Source organism: Trachinotus anak, unplaced genomic scaffold, assembly GCF_046630095.1.
Source record: "Trachinotus anak isolate AG129_WGS33_773 ecotype Australia unplaced genomic scaffold, CSIRO_AGI_Tana_v1 ptg000016l, whole genome shotgun sequence".
Lineage (NCBI taxonomy): Eukaryota > Metazoa > Chordata > Actinopteri > Carangiformes > Carangidae > Trachinotus > Trachinotus anak.
Window position 1 is genome coordinate 21,367,646 of NW_027273867.1, and position 15,271 is coordinate 21,382,916.

At 40.7% G+C, this 15,271-nt stretch overlaps 1 protein-coding gene across 2 annotated transcripts; it reads left to right on the plus strand.

Annotated features, from left to right (window-relative positions):
• Window positions 1-262: 262 nt before the first annotated feature.
• On the plus strand, window positions 263-14,478 carry lypla2 (lysophospholipase 2). 2 transcript variants are annotated; one of them, XM_071499352.1, is made up of 10 exons: window positions 263-304; window positions 6,110-6,202; window positions 8,020-8,051; window positions 8,612-8,677; window positions 8,975-9,022; window positions 9,158-9,228; window positions 11,215-11,288; window positions 11,418-11,519; window positions 11,707-11,877; window positions 13,058-14,478. In XM_071499352.1, exons 2-10 carry the CDS (start codon window positions 6,125-6,127, stop codon window positions 13,106-13,108), a joined length of 693 nt encoding a protein of 230 aa, XP_071355453.1. In that variant the 5' UTR covers window positions 263-304; window positions 6,110-6,124; the 3' UTR covers window positions 13,109-14,478. The 2 variants fall into 2 exon arrangements, with proteins under 2 accessions (XP_071355453.1, XP_071355454.1); XM_071499353.1 differs by lacking the exon at window positions 263-304 and adding an exon at window positions 315-456.
• The last annotated feature ends 793 nt before the right edge of the window (window positions 14,479-15,271 follow it).

Below are 15,271 nucleotides of genomic sequence, written 5' to 3' on the forward strand. Positions count from 1 at the left end.
TTTGTTTTAAATGTGTAATTTGCTCTCCATGTGTCCGCCCCACCACTGTGTGTAACTAAAAATACAGATTTCCCCTCTGCAGTGTGCTGGAGTTATAGGCCAGAGCAGCAAAGCAAATACACTTCATTACTTTAAACAAATGTTTTTTTGTGGGAAATAATGAAGTCGCCATCAGAGGAAGAGGGGGGCGGGGCGTTGCTACCGGGTTGCTATGCGATGACGTCCACACGTTCTGTCCCCGCCCCCTGCTGGTGTGCGGCCAGGAGCGGAAGTTCCGTTCCGTCATGAACTGGGACAGCAAGCGGTGAGTGTATGAGTTTTATCGGCTAACGGGCCAAAGGTCTCACTCTTAACCATTTTATCACGAACCAAACCGAACCGTGCCGGGGCCTTTTGGTGTTTATGGTGTTTTCTAAGAAACGGCCCGTGTTTGAGGTCCGGCTTTGAATCGTAACGGTAGGTTTGAGGCAGGCGAAGAAAGACACCGGCAGACAATACGATTAGTGTGTGTGAGCGACGTTAGCTAGCAGCAGCTCTACCAACGCTAGCCCCGGTTATTGTGTGTGTGTGTGTGTGGCTAAACCGGGATTAAACCGGGCTGTGAAGGTCGGGAGGCAGCCAGAGTGTGTTTTTTGGGGGCAGCAGAGGCTTTACACCGTTGAATGCCATCACTACCGAGAATGAGGAGGAGGAGGATGATGATGATGATGATGATGAGGAGTCGCACAGCGGATCTAACCATTCATTGTCTTCCTCCTCTTCGAAACCTCCCCGACCCGCTTCCCCACCGATACTGACTCGTTTTACATGATAGCAACACCCGTTTTCGACCGCACTGTGCCGGCAGACGAGCCGAGCGTCGGCAGCCGCAGAGCAGAGTTAGCTCCTGCTGCTAACTGTGGGGGGGTGGGGGGGGTGCGCCTGTCTCTCAGTGCCGCATATTATCCTGTTGTTTGCCAGCCACCCGTAGCCACAGAGCAGAGAGCTGCCTGCCGTCCGTGTGTGCGTGTTTTCAGCCCTTTGACTTCCACGCACAGGGGCTGCAGCCCGCCTCTGGTTTTTGACTTAAATGTAATTGGAGTCATGCAGGATGGAGACTCGTGATGGGCTTTAAGTTGTCTGCAGCACATCCCTCATTTCCCCCTCGGCTCTTAGAGCAACACTGAGCAATTACCGTCCAACATTTTAACCCAGTAATCTGCTAATATCAGGGCTATGGCTGGTCTGTGCCTTGGTGCTACTATGTCGAAATATCATTTAACTGCAGCACAGCCTTCCAGACAAGCGAAACATTACCTTACATCTCGATATCACAATAACTAAAATGCAAGAGGGTGACCACAATCATCTGGTCTTATTAATTAGGGCTGCAGCTAACAATTACATTATCGATTAATCGATTTATAGTTGTATAAAACGTCAGAAAATGTTGAAAAATGTCGGCACAGCCCGAGGTGATGTGTTCAGTCACTTGTGAGAATGTTTAGAATGATTGATGATTATCAAAATAGTTGTAGATTAATCAGCTAATCACTGCAACTCTAATATCAATATTTTTATCAATCAACTATAGCTCCTAGATTGATCTCTAACTTTCTATAGTATTTTTTTAATGTATTCTGTGTCTTTATTGGATAGGCGGCAGTAGAGAGATGACATGAAATGAGGGGGCAGAGAAATAGGGGGGTGGCATGCATCAAAGCTCCCCAGTCAGACTCAAACCAGCAATGATGTGGTTCGTTGTCAGCAGTTAAAACTACAGACCAACGGAGCACCCCAACCAGCTACAGCTTTTGTATCATGTAGCGTTAGGAATGTTGCTAATTATTATTTTCATTCATTCATTAATCATTTAATCTAGTGAAAGAGAAAAATGTGAAAAATGTGCTCACAGTGTATTTGGTTATTTCCCCAGCAAAAATGCAAATGTTTTCCAGTTCAAGTCTCTCAAATGTGAGGATCTGCTGATTTTCTCTTTTTCATTTTTTAATAAAATCTCTTTTTAAAATTGAGTTTTATGTAGAGATTTAAATGAAATCACTAGTCACAGCCTAGAAAATCAGGGGAAGGCTCAAGAAACCTCAATGCTCAAACTCTATTTGAAACTATATCCAGCTTCATGTCACAGAATCAACATTAAACGAATCAGCTGTTTCTGTCAACAGTTATTGAGGGTTCCCTGCTGATAAACGTATGGTTTGTGCATTTCCATCCGCAGTTTGCCACTACTGGAAAGGGGCAATTAAAAATCAAGGAAATGTGAATGCAGGTTGCAACTGCATCTGTTTTGTGTTTTAAGGAGGGCACAGCCAGAGAATGTAAGCCGATAGAAACTGCATCAAGTGATAAATGAAATCCAGTTGGTATGTTGAAACAAGCCCTGTTTTTAGTTGTTTTTTAGACTCAACCTAAATTGGACTCGATGCTTGTACGCAGCGTGACACTATTTTTAACCGCCGGCCTCTTCCAGAAGCACAGAGAGTGAGCCATTGTTTCTTAGAGCGTGCTCTGAGAAACCCACACAGTGTCTTATGCTGGTACTCTGGGTTTTGGGTCACTGTGAATCTCCTCCACTATTACAGGTGGAAAAAAACAGGCTATAAAAGTAATAAATGGCCTCTTTGCATATGCTGCCATTTTTAGGGAGGTTGTCCTACTTGTTCAGATTGTTCAGTGTTCCGGCACTCCTCCGTCTCTATCTGTCCTTATCTATTTCTTTGTTTCACTTCTTCTCTGTCTGCTTTCAGTCACAGCGTCTGTCGGGCTCTGTCTGTTCCCTTTAAGATGCCAGAGTGCAGCCACATTGCATCTGTTAAAAAACAGGTTTTAACACTGAATTAGAATTTGGTGACGAGTGCACATCTTGTGATGCACATTTTGTCCGTGTGGTTGCTTTAAACAGATTCATACTGAGGGGTCTGTCTCAGCTTCAGTAGAAAATGTTCAGGGGTGGGAGAAATTTTCACATCCTCTAAGTTAAAAGACCAATAACACAATTAAAAATACTGCATTACAAGTAAAAGTCCTGCTTTTAAAATCCTACTGAAGGAAAAGTAAATAAGTTTTATCAGCTAACTGTATCGACAGAACTTGTTCTGCAGAAAATTGGCCCCTGAGTGATATTATTACACATGACATTATTTGATTGTTAATATTGACTTAACTACTTTAAATATGCAGTTAGGCAGTTTAGTCTAGTGGTTCCCAGCCTTGGGGTTGGGCCCTTGCAAAGAGTTGCAGGATAAATCTGTGAAATAATTGATTATTTGACCTCTTTTTTAACCTGTCAATGATTTTTTTGATGAATAGTTAGTCTATTAGATTGTAAAATACTGAATAAAAATCCCAAATGAAGCTTTCCAGAGACTAATGTGATGTCTTAAGATGTTGTTTTGACCATCTGTCAAAAACCCAAGGCTATTCAGTTTACACTGATTTAATGACAAAGAAAAGCAGCAAATCCTCACATTTGAGAGCCTGGAGCTAAAAAATATTTCTCATGGTCTTCATAATCTTTGCTTGAAAAATCATCAAAATGATTAATTGCTGATTATTTTTCTGTTGATTGACAAATCAATTAATCGTCTAATCATTTCAGCCCAGTTATTTAAATCTGAGTCATCTGAGTTTATACGGGAAATGTCCCCTTTGCTGGAACTGATAACAGCTCATAGACATTTGAAATGCGATAAGAGGACCAACTAGACACAGATTTTTTTTTGTGGTTACAAGCCAAAAGAGTGGGGCTGACTGGTGTAATAATTAACAATTATATTTTACAGGTTTATTGTGCATTTTGTAATGCATCTTAATCTGAAAATAGTCTTTTACTACAGCTGTTAGATAAATGTAGTGCAGTAAAAAGGACAGTATTTCTCTTTGAATTGTAGAAATGTGTACTGGTGGAGTACAAATATAAAGCAGCATAAAATGTAAGATAAGAGAAACAGTACTTGTTCTGTTTCACCAGTGAAATGACCATACATGTGGAAGTTTCCTCCTGAAACAGTTTGATGCTTAAAGATTAATTCTAAATTTTGTACTGTATTGAAAGACACTGTTTCCCAGTATTTGACCCTGTCCCATTGTTATTCAGCTATTACTCATTCATCAAGACCAAAAACACCTTCTTTTGTCCACTCTTTGGACACATTTACTACCCACTTCCGTGTATTTTGGGTGTGAATGTGACCTTCACATGTGAATTTGTCATGTGCCAAATTGCGACAATAATAGCAGCGGTGGAATTTTAACAGCTGTGGAACATAATCCCGTTCAAGGTTTACACATTAACCTTTATGTTTCAGGCATCTCCGCATCTCCCCATTAGCTATTTACCAATCAGGCAGCGCGGTGTTTGACCCGCCCATCCTGCCATGTCTCGTCCTGTCCCACATCATCAGAAAGTTAAAGGCCATTAATGAGCAAATGCTTTTACTGCTGGACTTTACTGTAAAACAACAAGTTGACCTTATGCTGGTTTTCGATGGCTGACTCACTGTACAGCAGGGCAGACATCTTACAGCAGGGGGGTGTTTCATTTAGTTAATGAGTCCCGTTACTTGCTGACTACAGAAAACTGCCAAACACATACCTCATGACTGGTGCTTTAGGATCAGCAGCAGCTTCATTATGTGTTTGTGTGTATAAGTGGTATGTTGAGCTTTGTTGTTGGTGGGTTGAACGGCTGCACTGATAACCAGCCGCAGTTTAAATGTCAGACGGAGCTGCTGATGTCAACAAAACATTTCGTCCTCCTGAACTACACGACAGGTGCCACGGGACACGGCACTGCATCACGCGTGTCACTAAGTCCCTTGTTTTGAAAAAGCTCGACCGGTTTCAGAATTTAAAAACATCCTGTTAACTGTTTCAAACAAAAAAGCCAAATCAGCTTCTCAAATTTCTGGATTTACTGCTTTTCTTTGTCATGTGTGACAGTAATTGAACATCTTTATGTTCTGGGCTGCTGGTTGGAAGAAATAAGGGAACTGAAGGCATCACCATCTGTTGACATTTCATGGACTTAATGTTTAATCAGTATCAATTGATCAATAATCAAATTAACCTAATGGTATTCCCACAAAAATAGAAATTCTCTGTAAAACACTGTATTACTATTAATACACCAACCCTCCTTAGAATCACTCCACACATCAGGCGCTGTGGTTGAGATTCTTGAGTCCCTTTAGGAGAATATTTAGTGTGAATGAAAATATAGAATATATATTAATAGAATAATAAAAAATATATTAAAAAATATAGAAAATTAAAATAAATTGTGTTAAATTTTATTTATAATTTTTATTTATTAAAGTTTTTTTAAGCTCTGAGTGACTACAACGATCTCCACCAATTAGACAGAACGGTAACCTGTATGTGCCTTAGAGGCGAATTCCAGGGCTTAAAAATCCCAGCGAACAGTTGAACTAAAGTCAGATTAACATTTTGAACAGTGATCAACAGAAACATTTCTCTTGTCTGGGCTTTGGGTCAGACGACAGTGAGTAAATCAAACTGAAACTGTGAAAGTGGGGAACAAAAATATGATATTAAAAAGTGAGTGTGACATTTCCCCCACCGTCCTCTGTGGAAATTATGCCTTTGTCTGCTTTATTGAGCTTGCACAGTTCACTTATCTGCAGAGCTAGAGGCCAGAGAAAGCAAGTCTTCCCTAATTTAATATGATGTAATCCAATAACTCCAGATCCTAGGGCTGATTCATCAGCAGCAAAGTATACAGATTTTTTATGTAAACTGATACAAATTTGTAGTATTTATCATCCACAACACGCTCCAGAACAATAGGGTTTCCACTAGTGTCTCTACAACCACGGGAATGAAAGATAACTTAGAGTGGATCTTAAATATTTCCTGTTATTTGTGCCATGTGATTAGTATCATGGTTCATATTAAGCACTTTGGACACTCTGGAAATCACGTGGCAAACAAAAAGGGAGATTTTGTAAAATGCTAGAAAATGTGTGAGTGTTAAATAAAGCTCTTTGTTACGCCCTGATGCACATGACAGCATATTTGATCACGTTTCACACTGTGCGATCTGCAGTCACCTGACCTCTGGCTTTTCTGTCCTCTCCTCTGACTCCAGCACCTCTTACAGTGTATGTGTGGCAACAACATGTCTGTGCCGCTGCTCGCCGAGGCCGTGACGGTGTCCGGGAAGGAGAAGGTGACCGCGGTGGTGAGTTAAAAACAAAACCTGACATGTTTGATTTTTTTTTTATTAATCTTAAATGTTACTGATGTGAATATCCAGAGCATCACATAGTCACAGAGCAGTTGAGGACAGGTAGGGAGGGGTTGTCAAAGTCAAAGCTCAGGGACACTTTACATAAGCCATTTGTAAGTCTTATTGCCACATAGCCAGTGTCAGCATTAACATCTGTTTACTTACCAGTCTTGCAAATAGCTTCAGCCATTGTTGCTTTTAGAATACAAAACAGCCTGGACGCTACAGTGACTCTGTATCGGAAAGGGACTAGATGGGCCGACCGGGCCAGAGCTAGCTGGTTAGCATGCTAACTTCACTAGAAGGGCCTTGGTAAGAGAAGTCGTCAGGTGTGTGATCAAGGACTCCATGGTCACTTTGGCTGAGCTCCTGAGATCCTGTCTGGAGATGGAACAATCTTCCAGAAGGACAACCAGCTCTAGACATCAGGTCTGGTTCCTTCCAGACTGATGCTCGTCCCTCTGCAGGTTTCTCCCAAGGAAGTAGTGGCCCTCTTATGTAAATAGTCTATGTAAAGTGGACTTGTAAATTAAAGCATTACGTCTTTTCTCATTGACTGGACCAGGTATGTTCATGCGGAGTGTATTTTAGTTGTAATATCCCTTTATTTTTCTTTTAACAAAATAGTACCACAAATTGACTTATTTAAGAGGAATTATATTGTTGTGCAGAGACAGTAGCTGTGTCTGAATTGGTTTGAAAGTTAGTTGTTAGACTTCCTGGATTGTTTTTGACAATGGATGCCCATTAATGCAGCTGCATGCGTTAATCTGATTTGTTAATCTAATTTTATTAGATTTATTTACCTTTACATTTTTATAAAGGTTTATTTACTCCAGTAATGTTTGCAAATGTGGCTGTAAAAGAGTATTTCCTCTTTGATTATGTTACCAAACAAACTGCTTGTTTTTAAATTATGATATATGGAAGTTACTTGGTCAACAAATGACAGATTGGACCTTTAAAAGCAATGTGCACCGACTTCCTCCTACAATGCAAATGTTCAAACATTCAAATTTGTTCAATAGAGAAGAAATGATTTGTACCATGTCCAAGTCTGAATAAACAAACCTCATGAGAAGCTGCACCTGTAGCAGGAGGTGTAACAAGTACAATACAATAATCAGACAATAATGTGTAGAAGCTCAGCTGGATGTGAGTGAAAAACTGAAACAAGTCTTTAATTGAGTTTTGTTCAGGTTCGACGCATGGATCTGTTAAAGAGCAGTATCAAAGCTGGCTGCCATTGGTTCCAGCTCTGAACCTCATCTCAAGCCCTACATGGAAGAAAAGTGTTTTGATCTCTGCAGGACGGATGAATCTCTGATTTACAGCCAGCAAGCAGTGAAATGCCAACTTTCTAAATTGTTGTTATTCCCTTTCATGGCGTCTTTGCGGGGAGTAGCGTGTGTGGAAACTGGCAGAGAGAGCGTATCTTGGCAAGAATGGGAGATTGGCACCTGTTTTTCTCTGTTTTGGAACAAGTGCACACACTCACTAGTAGCACACTGTGTACACACAGGCTGGTGCAATGTGATTAAATTGGCTCAAAGTTCAAAAAGGGTTTTTGCTATTTTTTTTTTTCTCCAGTAAAGTGCAAGATGGGATTTAACATACTGTACTGCTGTCAGGGGAGATCACAGGTTTCTTCCCTTCACCAACTAGTGTCCAGTGTGATAAATCACTATCAGAAATATCTAAAGAGTCCAGAAATATTTATGTGGGTGTGGGATAATTTAAATTCCTAACCACTGTTTTATATGTTACAGGTGATCTTCCTTCATGGGTTGGGAGACACAGGGTGAGTGGTTATTTACTGTTTTAATAATCTTGTTTTAGCTCTTGTTGAATATCAGTACATTTCAATCAAAGACTCAATATACCTATGTCAATTTATTGGCATTATTCTAACAAATATGAGAGCAATATGAGTGTAGAAGTCCACCAATTGTTTCTTTGTCAAGTGGATGTATTTGTACTTTTACAGATATTATGACAGACACATGAAAGTGTAAATGCAGTAATTAAAGCCTACATTCATGTAGCTTCATTTCATTATACACCACTGATAACACCATGAGTGTCTGGCTTAATTATATTGTTATATTGTGTCAATGCATCTGTGTAATGGAAATCAAACATTTTTCTCTTTAGTGCATAATTATACCTCCAGAAATTAATTTAAACTGTACAACCTCAGTGTAAAAATGATTTTCATTCACAAGCGACATATTGTACTACACAATTCTGCACTGTATTAAGTTGTAATTCTGTATTTTTGGGGTGGATGTTCTGTATATTAGTCAGTCAGCTGCGACTGGATTAGAAACAAGGAGCTGCTTTCTCTCTGTTTCCTGTCAGGCACGGGTGGGCTGACACTTTGACGTCGATCCAGCTGCCTCACATCAAGTTCATCTGTCCCAACGCGTGAGTCTTTTCATTTGACTGTCACCTGTCAGCGGGGAGGAAAACCAGCAACTCTTCGTTTGGTTGTGTGTGGAGTGAATCACAAAACAACACGTTAACAAATATATTGTTTATACATTTTTTTAAACCCAAATTTGGCTGTCACAATGCAAAAGCTGCCTTAAACAAATAGTTTATCTACCATTCTGTCTGGTTGGGTGAATACATCAGTCACCAACATTTAGCTCTTGGCTGCTGGTCATCTCCTACACTGATTGTCATGTTTTCTTTTCTCTCCCTCCATTTTTTCCCTTGCAGGCCTCGAATCCCCGTCACTCTCAACATGAAGATGATGATGCCCGCATGGTGAGTTGGCGTGATGAAAGAAACAGCCTTTTAGCTCAACACTAGATGCCATTGTTTCCCCCAGAAATCACAATAGGCTCCCATATTGCGATTGACAATACTGTGATTGTATGCGTTGCCTCTGCATGTGTGCAGGTTTGACCTCATGGGTCTCACCCCCGATTCCCAAGAGGACGAATATGGAATCAAGAAGGCAGCAGAAAACAGTGAGTTTAATGTTTTTCAATACAGTGACATTACTATGGATCAGTGCTGGTGAGAAGATTTCAGCCTTTATGTCTATATCTTTTCCCCACTACCAAATGAGGACTTGTAAATGCTTGAGGCTCCAGTAATGAGTCCTAACCAGAGAAATGCAACTGTACACAATCAATTTTGACTTTATCTGCTTTAAGTAAAGTAAGAAAGCATTCAGACAGAAAACATGAGGCTGTGTTGGTGGGCTGTGCTGTTTAATGTACCGTGACACAGTGAAATACAGGTCATTAAGTGCAGTTTGAGTAACAGTAATGTGTTTAAAGGTTTGTCAGATACAAAAACACTGCACAACAATCCATAAAACACACAGACAAGATTTTACAACTCTGCTGTAGAAACAGCATTCATTTTCTAGAGTGATCCACCAGAGATGTGCAGATACTGGTCTTGTGAAAATGTGGTTCACATATACAAATAAGCATTTTCACAACAGGAGAAAGAAAAGAGAAATAGGGAAATAAGAGACTCAGAAGATGTCCTATAAAAGCAAAGTTAAAGCCATGAAGTAAAACTGTATGAAATCAGGAAAAATCCCAGATTTTAAGATGCTTTTTAAAGATGTGCACCATGCAGAAGGCTCACTGTTCTGAGGACTTCCTGAAGGCGTCCACATGATTCACATGAAATGCTTAACAACTCTGGATACCCCCCAACACACACACACACACACACACACACACACACACACACTCTCAGACATCAGAATGGGATGGCTGCATCCAACAATATTTGTAATTGCCAAAACCAATAATCCGATATTCACACCTGCTTCCCACAGTGACTGGCCAGTGTGCGGATGTGTGCAGTTATACTCTTATTTAAAGGTTACCTGTGGAGTTTTACGCCTCTAGGGCACCTTTAATCTCTTATCATGTATCACTGCTCTCTATAATGGCACAGTTTTAGTCCTTCGACTGTAGCTGTTTGGAATAACTACAGCAGTGGTTGGCAATCTGCGGCATGTGGGCCAAGTTTACAATATCTGACTGAAAATCCCACATTTAGCTATAATGTCCTAATAGAGAATCTACCCCCATATGAAGAATGATTATTATACTCTTGTCCATGTTGAGAGTGAATGACAGTCAGGCTGCTGCCTGCACTGTAGTTAGTGCACAGCGCCTGGGGCTAAAATAGGTCTCTGTCATGTAGTCCTGTAGTCTGTCATGTAGTTACCCACAGAATCACTTCCTCTTCACAGTATTTATTTTATTTATTTATTTTTATTTTATTTATTTCAAGCTTTTGTGAGCTTTTATTCTGAAAGCTTTTAACAGTAAGTGCCAATGGTTCTCTGACTTAGTGGACATATAATGTGTATTATGAAAAAACACCAGTTCAGTAAATCAGTCAAACATATGTGACTGTGGGTCGGAGCGTCATGCATGTGAACACTCACAAAGAAAATGTTGCATTTTTATCAATGAATTTCTTTAATTAGGCTTTGATCATCTTCTGTCCCACCATCTGATGGATTAGAAAGAAACTGGCCTGAAGCCAGATTTACATGCTGACCCTTGAACCACAGTATAAACACTTTTGTCTTTGGGCAGTTGACACGTCATATGAACTAATAAATTTCATGCATAGCCAGGCTTTTAGCTTTTAGCCTCTATCTTGGAAGGGTCAGAGATGTTCTGAAGACCTGAGGCACCACTCAGTGGTCAGAGAGTGAAAATGTAAAATCAGTCCTATAAGAGTCAGGGAGACAAATGAAGGGAAGATAGACCAGTTAAATGTTTGATCTACTTTTTCTTTGGATGCACTTACACAAGCCCAAAAAATGTGTTTGTTTAGTCTGACAGAAATTTGTCATACCTTACATCGACTGCCCAGTGAGCTAAATTATCACCGAGCTTCCTGCCCCGTAATGTCTGTGAATTATGTGTTGTCTCTCCATTGATGAACACATACTCTTTCTTGTTTGCCTCCAGTCAGGGCAATAATCGAACATGAGGCCAAAAATGGGATCCCACCAAACCGTATAATACTCAGTGGCTTCTCTCAGGTAGGATTTTAAATCTCAGCTTTGTTTTATATTCAGTAAGAGTCAAATCTGCAGACACAATGATTAGAAATGCTTGTTAATGCATATAATAAACTTTATTTCCTCTTCTTTGTTTTCATTCATCCTCAGGGTGGGGCCTTGTCCTTGTATACCGCCTTGACCTGCCAGCATGAGTTAGCTGGTGTTGTAGCCCTCAGTTGCTGGCTCCCACTTCACAAGAGTTTCCCTTCGGTACAGTCACAGTTTTATGGTGGAGAAGTTTCATGGTTCTTCTGCCTCCACAGTTAAAAAACTTAAAACTGATGTGCTGCTTTCATTTTCTGTATTGAAATATTGTCACACTGCAGGTACTTTTAAACTTGACTTTTAAATGTCACCAAAGCAAAACAGAAAACATTCTTTCTGTTGTGGGTTTCAGACATCGAGCAGCAACAAGAATCTCCCAATCCTGCAGTGCCACGGTGAAATGGACGCCATGATCCCCGTGAAGTTTGGTGCCATGACGGCAGAAAGACTCAAATCCATAGTTCGCCCTGAGATGATCACCTTCAAAACCTTTCCAGGCCTCATGCACAGCTCCTCTCCTCAGGTACTGACCCACTATTTATAAGTGGATTTATCCTGCTTGAGTGAGGCTAAATCAGTTTGCAAAGATTTCTTTCCTTTTTGGCATTAAAGAGTTTTTCCCTCTTGAGTCTCAGTAAAAAAAATCTATTTACGTCCACTGTGATTTCAACAAGCTGTTAAAGCTGCATGAAGTAATTTTTGGTTAAAATTACATTCCACAGAGTCGCTCTGTTTGGTGTTGAAATATTGCTGTATGTGGGTGTAAATGTTTTCAGTCATACTGGTGGACTCAACCACACAGAGCTGCAAAGTGGGAGGAATCGCTGGTGCCACAAGTATCATTTTTTTTATTCACTGTATATTCCCATTTCAAGTTTTCTGTTAAGGATATCTTCACAGTGGCAAATAAAAAGGATAGTTCAACAATATTAAAGTTTTCTATTGTGGCCACTAGTTTTAGAATCCGTGTTCAGTGACCTGACATGCTCTTTGCAGAAAAATAACTGAACTTTCACTTTCAGAAGTTTGGATGGCCAAAATAATTCTTCCTACTTTGCAGCACTATATTTTCTAGGCTTATCTTACCACTGTTGCTCTTTCAAAATCAATCATCAAGAACAGTTTCTGTTGGGAGGAATTTACAGCTTGCAGTGTTTCCAGCTTAGATTTAGAGGCTTTTTTCATTAAAGGGCCAAGCAACAAATCCAGCAACTTTTTGGACAGACCTTAGCTGCTTTCCATACAAGAGATGGGCCACCTTTGATTAATAAGTAAACAAATCTGAGTAAACACACAAGTAGGAGGGAAGCCCCTGGCAGATCATCCCACAAGGCAATGGTCCTTTTTACCTGTTATGCCCTGCTATCCAGGAACACATAAAAAGCTCTATGTTATGAATTCATCAGGTTATTATGAAGATCAGCTCCACATGTGATTAAAAAACAGAAGAGGAGCAGAATTGTGCTAGGAAAGGCGAGTCAATCAGGCAACTATTTGTTGACAAACTTATGTGAGCACAGTGAAACAGATAAAGGGTTGAAACTGGCTGAATGCAAATACAACATACAACTAAAATACAACCATGTCCTCACTTTTGGACATTGACTGTACGCGGTCCAGCCATGCACTCGGTTCTGACGTGCTCTTGTTTTGTTTCAGTTTGATTTGTTCACTGTACCAACATCTGTTTCTCTCCCTTGCAGGAGATGCAGGTTGTAAAGGAATTTCTCGAGAAGCATTTGCCCCGAATCTGACCTCACCTCATCCCTACTGTGACCCCCTGAGACACTGACCTCTCACCCCTGATCTGCCATTCTCCCACAGGAAACAGCCATGAACACCCCCTCTTCCACACACACCCTCAAGATAACACGCATGAACACACACACACACACACACACACACATACACACAGACACACACACACACACACACACACACACACACACATCTACTAATACTGATTTGATCCACACTTCTAACAAAACATGTGCTTCTCATGCAGTCCAGTTCAACAACACTCACAGTGAAAACAGATTTGTCAAACACACTGATTTGATAATAACGTAACCAAATGGTCGCACTCACAAGTCTTAGCCTTCGGAGGGAGAAACACTGATTCACACGATACATTCCCTTTGGTTTTATTTAAACAGCCTCTGTCTGTCACCTCCACCTTCACCTCAGTTTCTCTCCACTTTTACCTCATTTTGCTTCATCCTAACCTTTTTTTTTCCAGCTGTCACGTACTCCGCTGCTTCCACTGCCACACCTTTCCCTCTAGCATTGCTGTCGGTTTGAGACATTTGGTGGGAAAAAACGAAAATAAGAATAAAGAAAGATAAGTGGGTTAACACCTTGCTGATACTGTCTGTGACCATACTAAGGCGCAGTCATACCGGATTTTGCTTCCCATTCAATTCCATACGTAAAAGAGGGCAAAACCTGCTTCCTTTTTTTGTGTAGAGTTGAATCTGATGTAGCTTTGACACGAAATCTCAAGGCTGTCCGGTGTGCAGCCACTTTTAGAGAAAAGCTGGGATTGACTTCTCATTCAGGAAATAATACAAACAGCAGTGAGGAAGGGCTGCTGGCTGACTGTAGTGAGTGCAAGGACAGTGACAGAGCTTAGTGACAGTTAAATGCTATATAATTTACAACTTGGTCCACTGCTGTTGTTGTCCACTAACCATGCTAGCTCCCACAGTTTATGTTTTCAACCCTACCCCCGCTATTTTCTGTCTCCTCCCGATTCTTGCTACATCAGGTGGGTAAATTTCACCAGGCTAAATCTGGTCTGAAAGCAGCTTCTCTCCAGTGCTGGACTCCCACTCAGGTGCAGTGAGTGCTGGTTTTAAAGCTGGAGCGGCTGGTTTCCCACCAACCCATCCATTTCATTCCACCACCCCATGACAGCGCGCTGCAGCCTGTCCGGGTCTTGAATCTTGATCGGCCAACTAGGAGGCGCGTTTCACCGAAGTATCAACATTCATGGGGGCATCACATTACTTTTTTAATGAGTGTGATAAAATATCTTGAATTATGTGAAGAAATTCCAGTTGAAATAAAAGAAAACTAATCAATTGGTGCGTTTGCCACCTTGTGCTGTTTTTTTTGTTTTTTTTTTTAACAAAACTTCCACAACTGCATGGTAGTAGTCGCTTTCTGCTTTGGTTATGTGATTCTTAATGTAAACGTACCTCGGTTGATTTCTGTAGGCTTACAGGTGAATGACCAGTATGAGTTGCATGACCTGCATCACTCCAGACGGTTGCAGACCCACACAGACTGCGCACCATGAGTCGTTTCACTGTTCCTCCCACCGACACGTCATCTTCAAACATTTCCTCCACTCAAGTTTTACCCTTTCAGCTGCACCCACCCCATGAACAGCCTCCTCCCCATTAGTGCCAGTTCATTTTCAGGGTTGTTTGGTTGTTTCGAAGTCTGGAGAAACCTGCTTCCTCCATGTCTTCTTCCATGACACCAAAGCAGTCTTGAGTTTAAAACTAGCAAAGACCATTTAAATGTAAGAAAATATTCCCTTACCAGCTCCCTCCTTTGGCAACTTAACTGTAACCCACTAATAGAACATAAAAGGTCAGATTTAAAGTTAAACCCAACACTATTATAGTTCGAAAAAAAAAAAAAAAAAAGGTTATACACTGGGAGGGCTTTGGCAAGAAGCTGTTCCAACATAACTGAAGGGTGATTTTACAAATAAAAAACTTAATCTTGAACAACTTGTGATCTTTGGACATAGGAGTGTAACTCTGAGGAGTCGTGTGCTTAAAAATGTATACATCAGGTGTTCTGCATTTCCCTTTGTGAATGTTAATTTTGCTCTCCTCATGATTACCTGTTCTATGTTGCTATCCTCAAACCTGATTTTTAAAACAAAAAAACAGTGGAAAAGG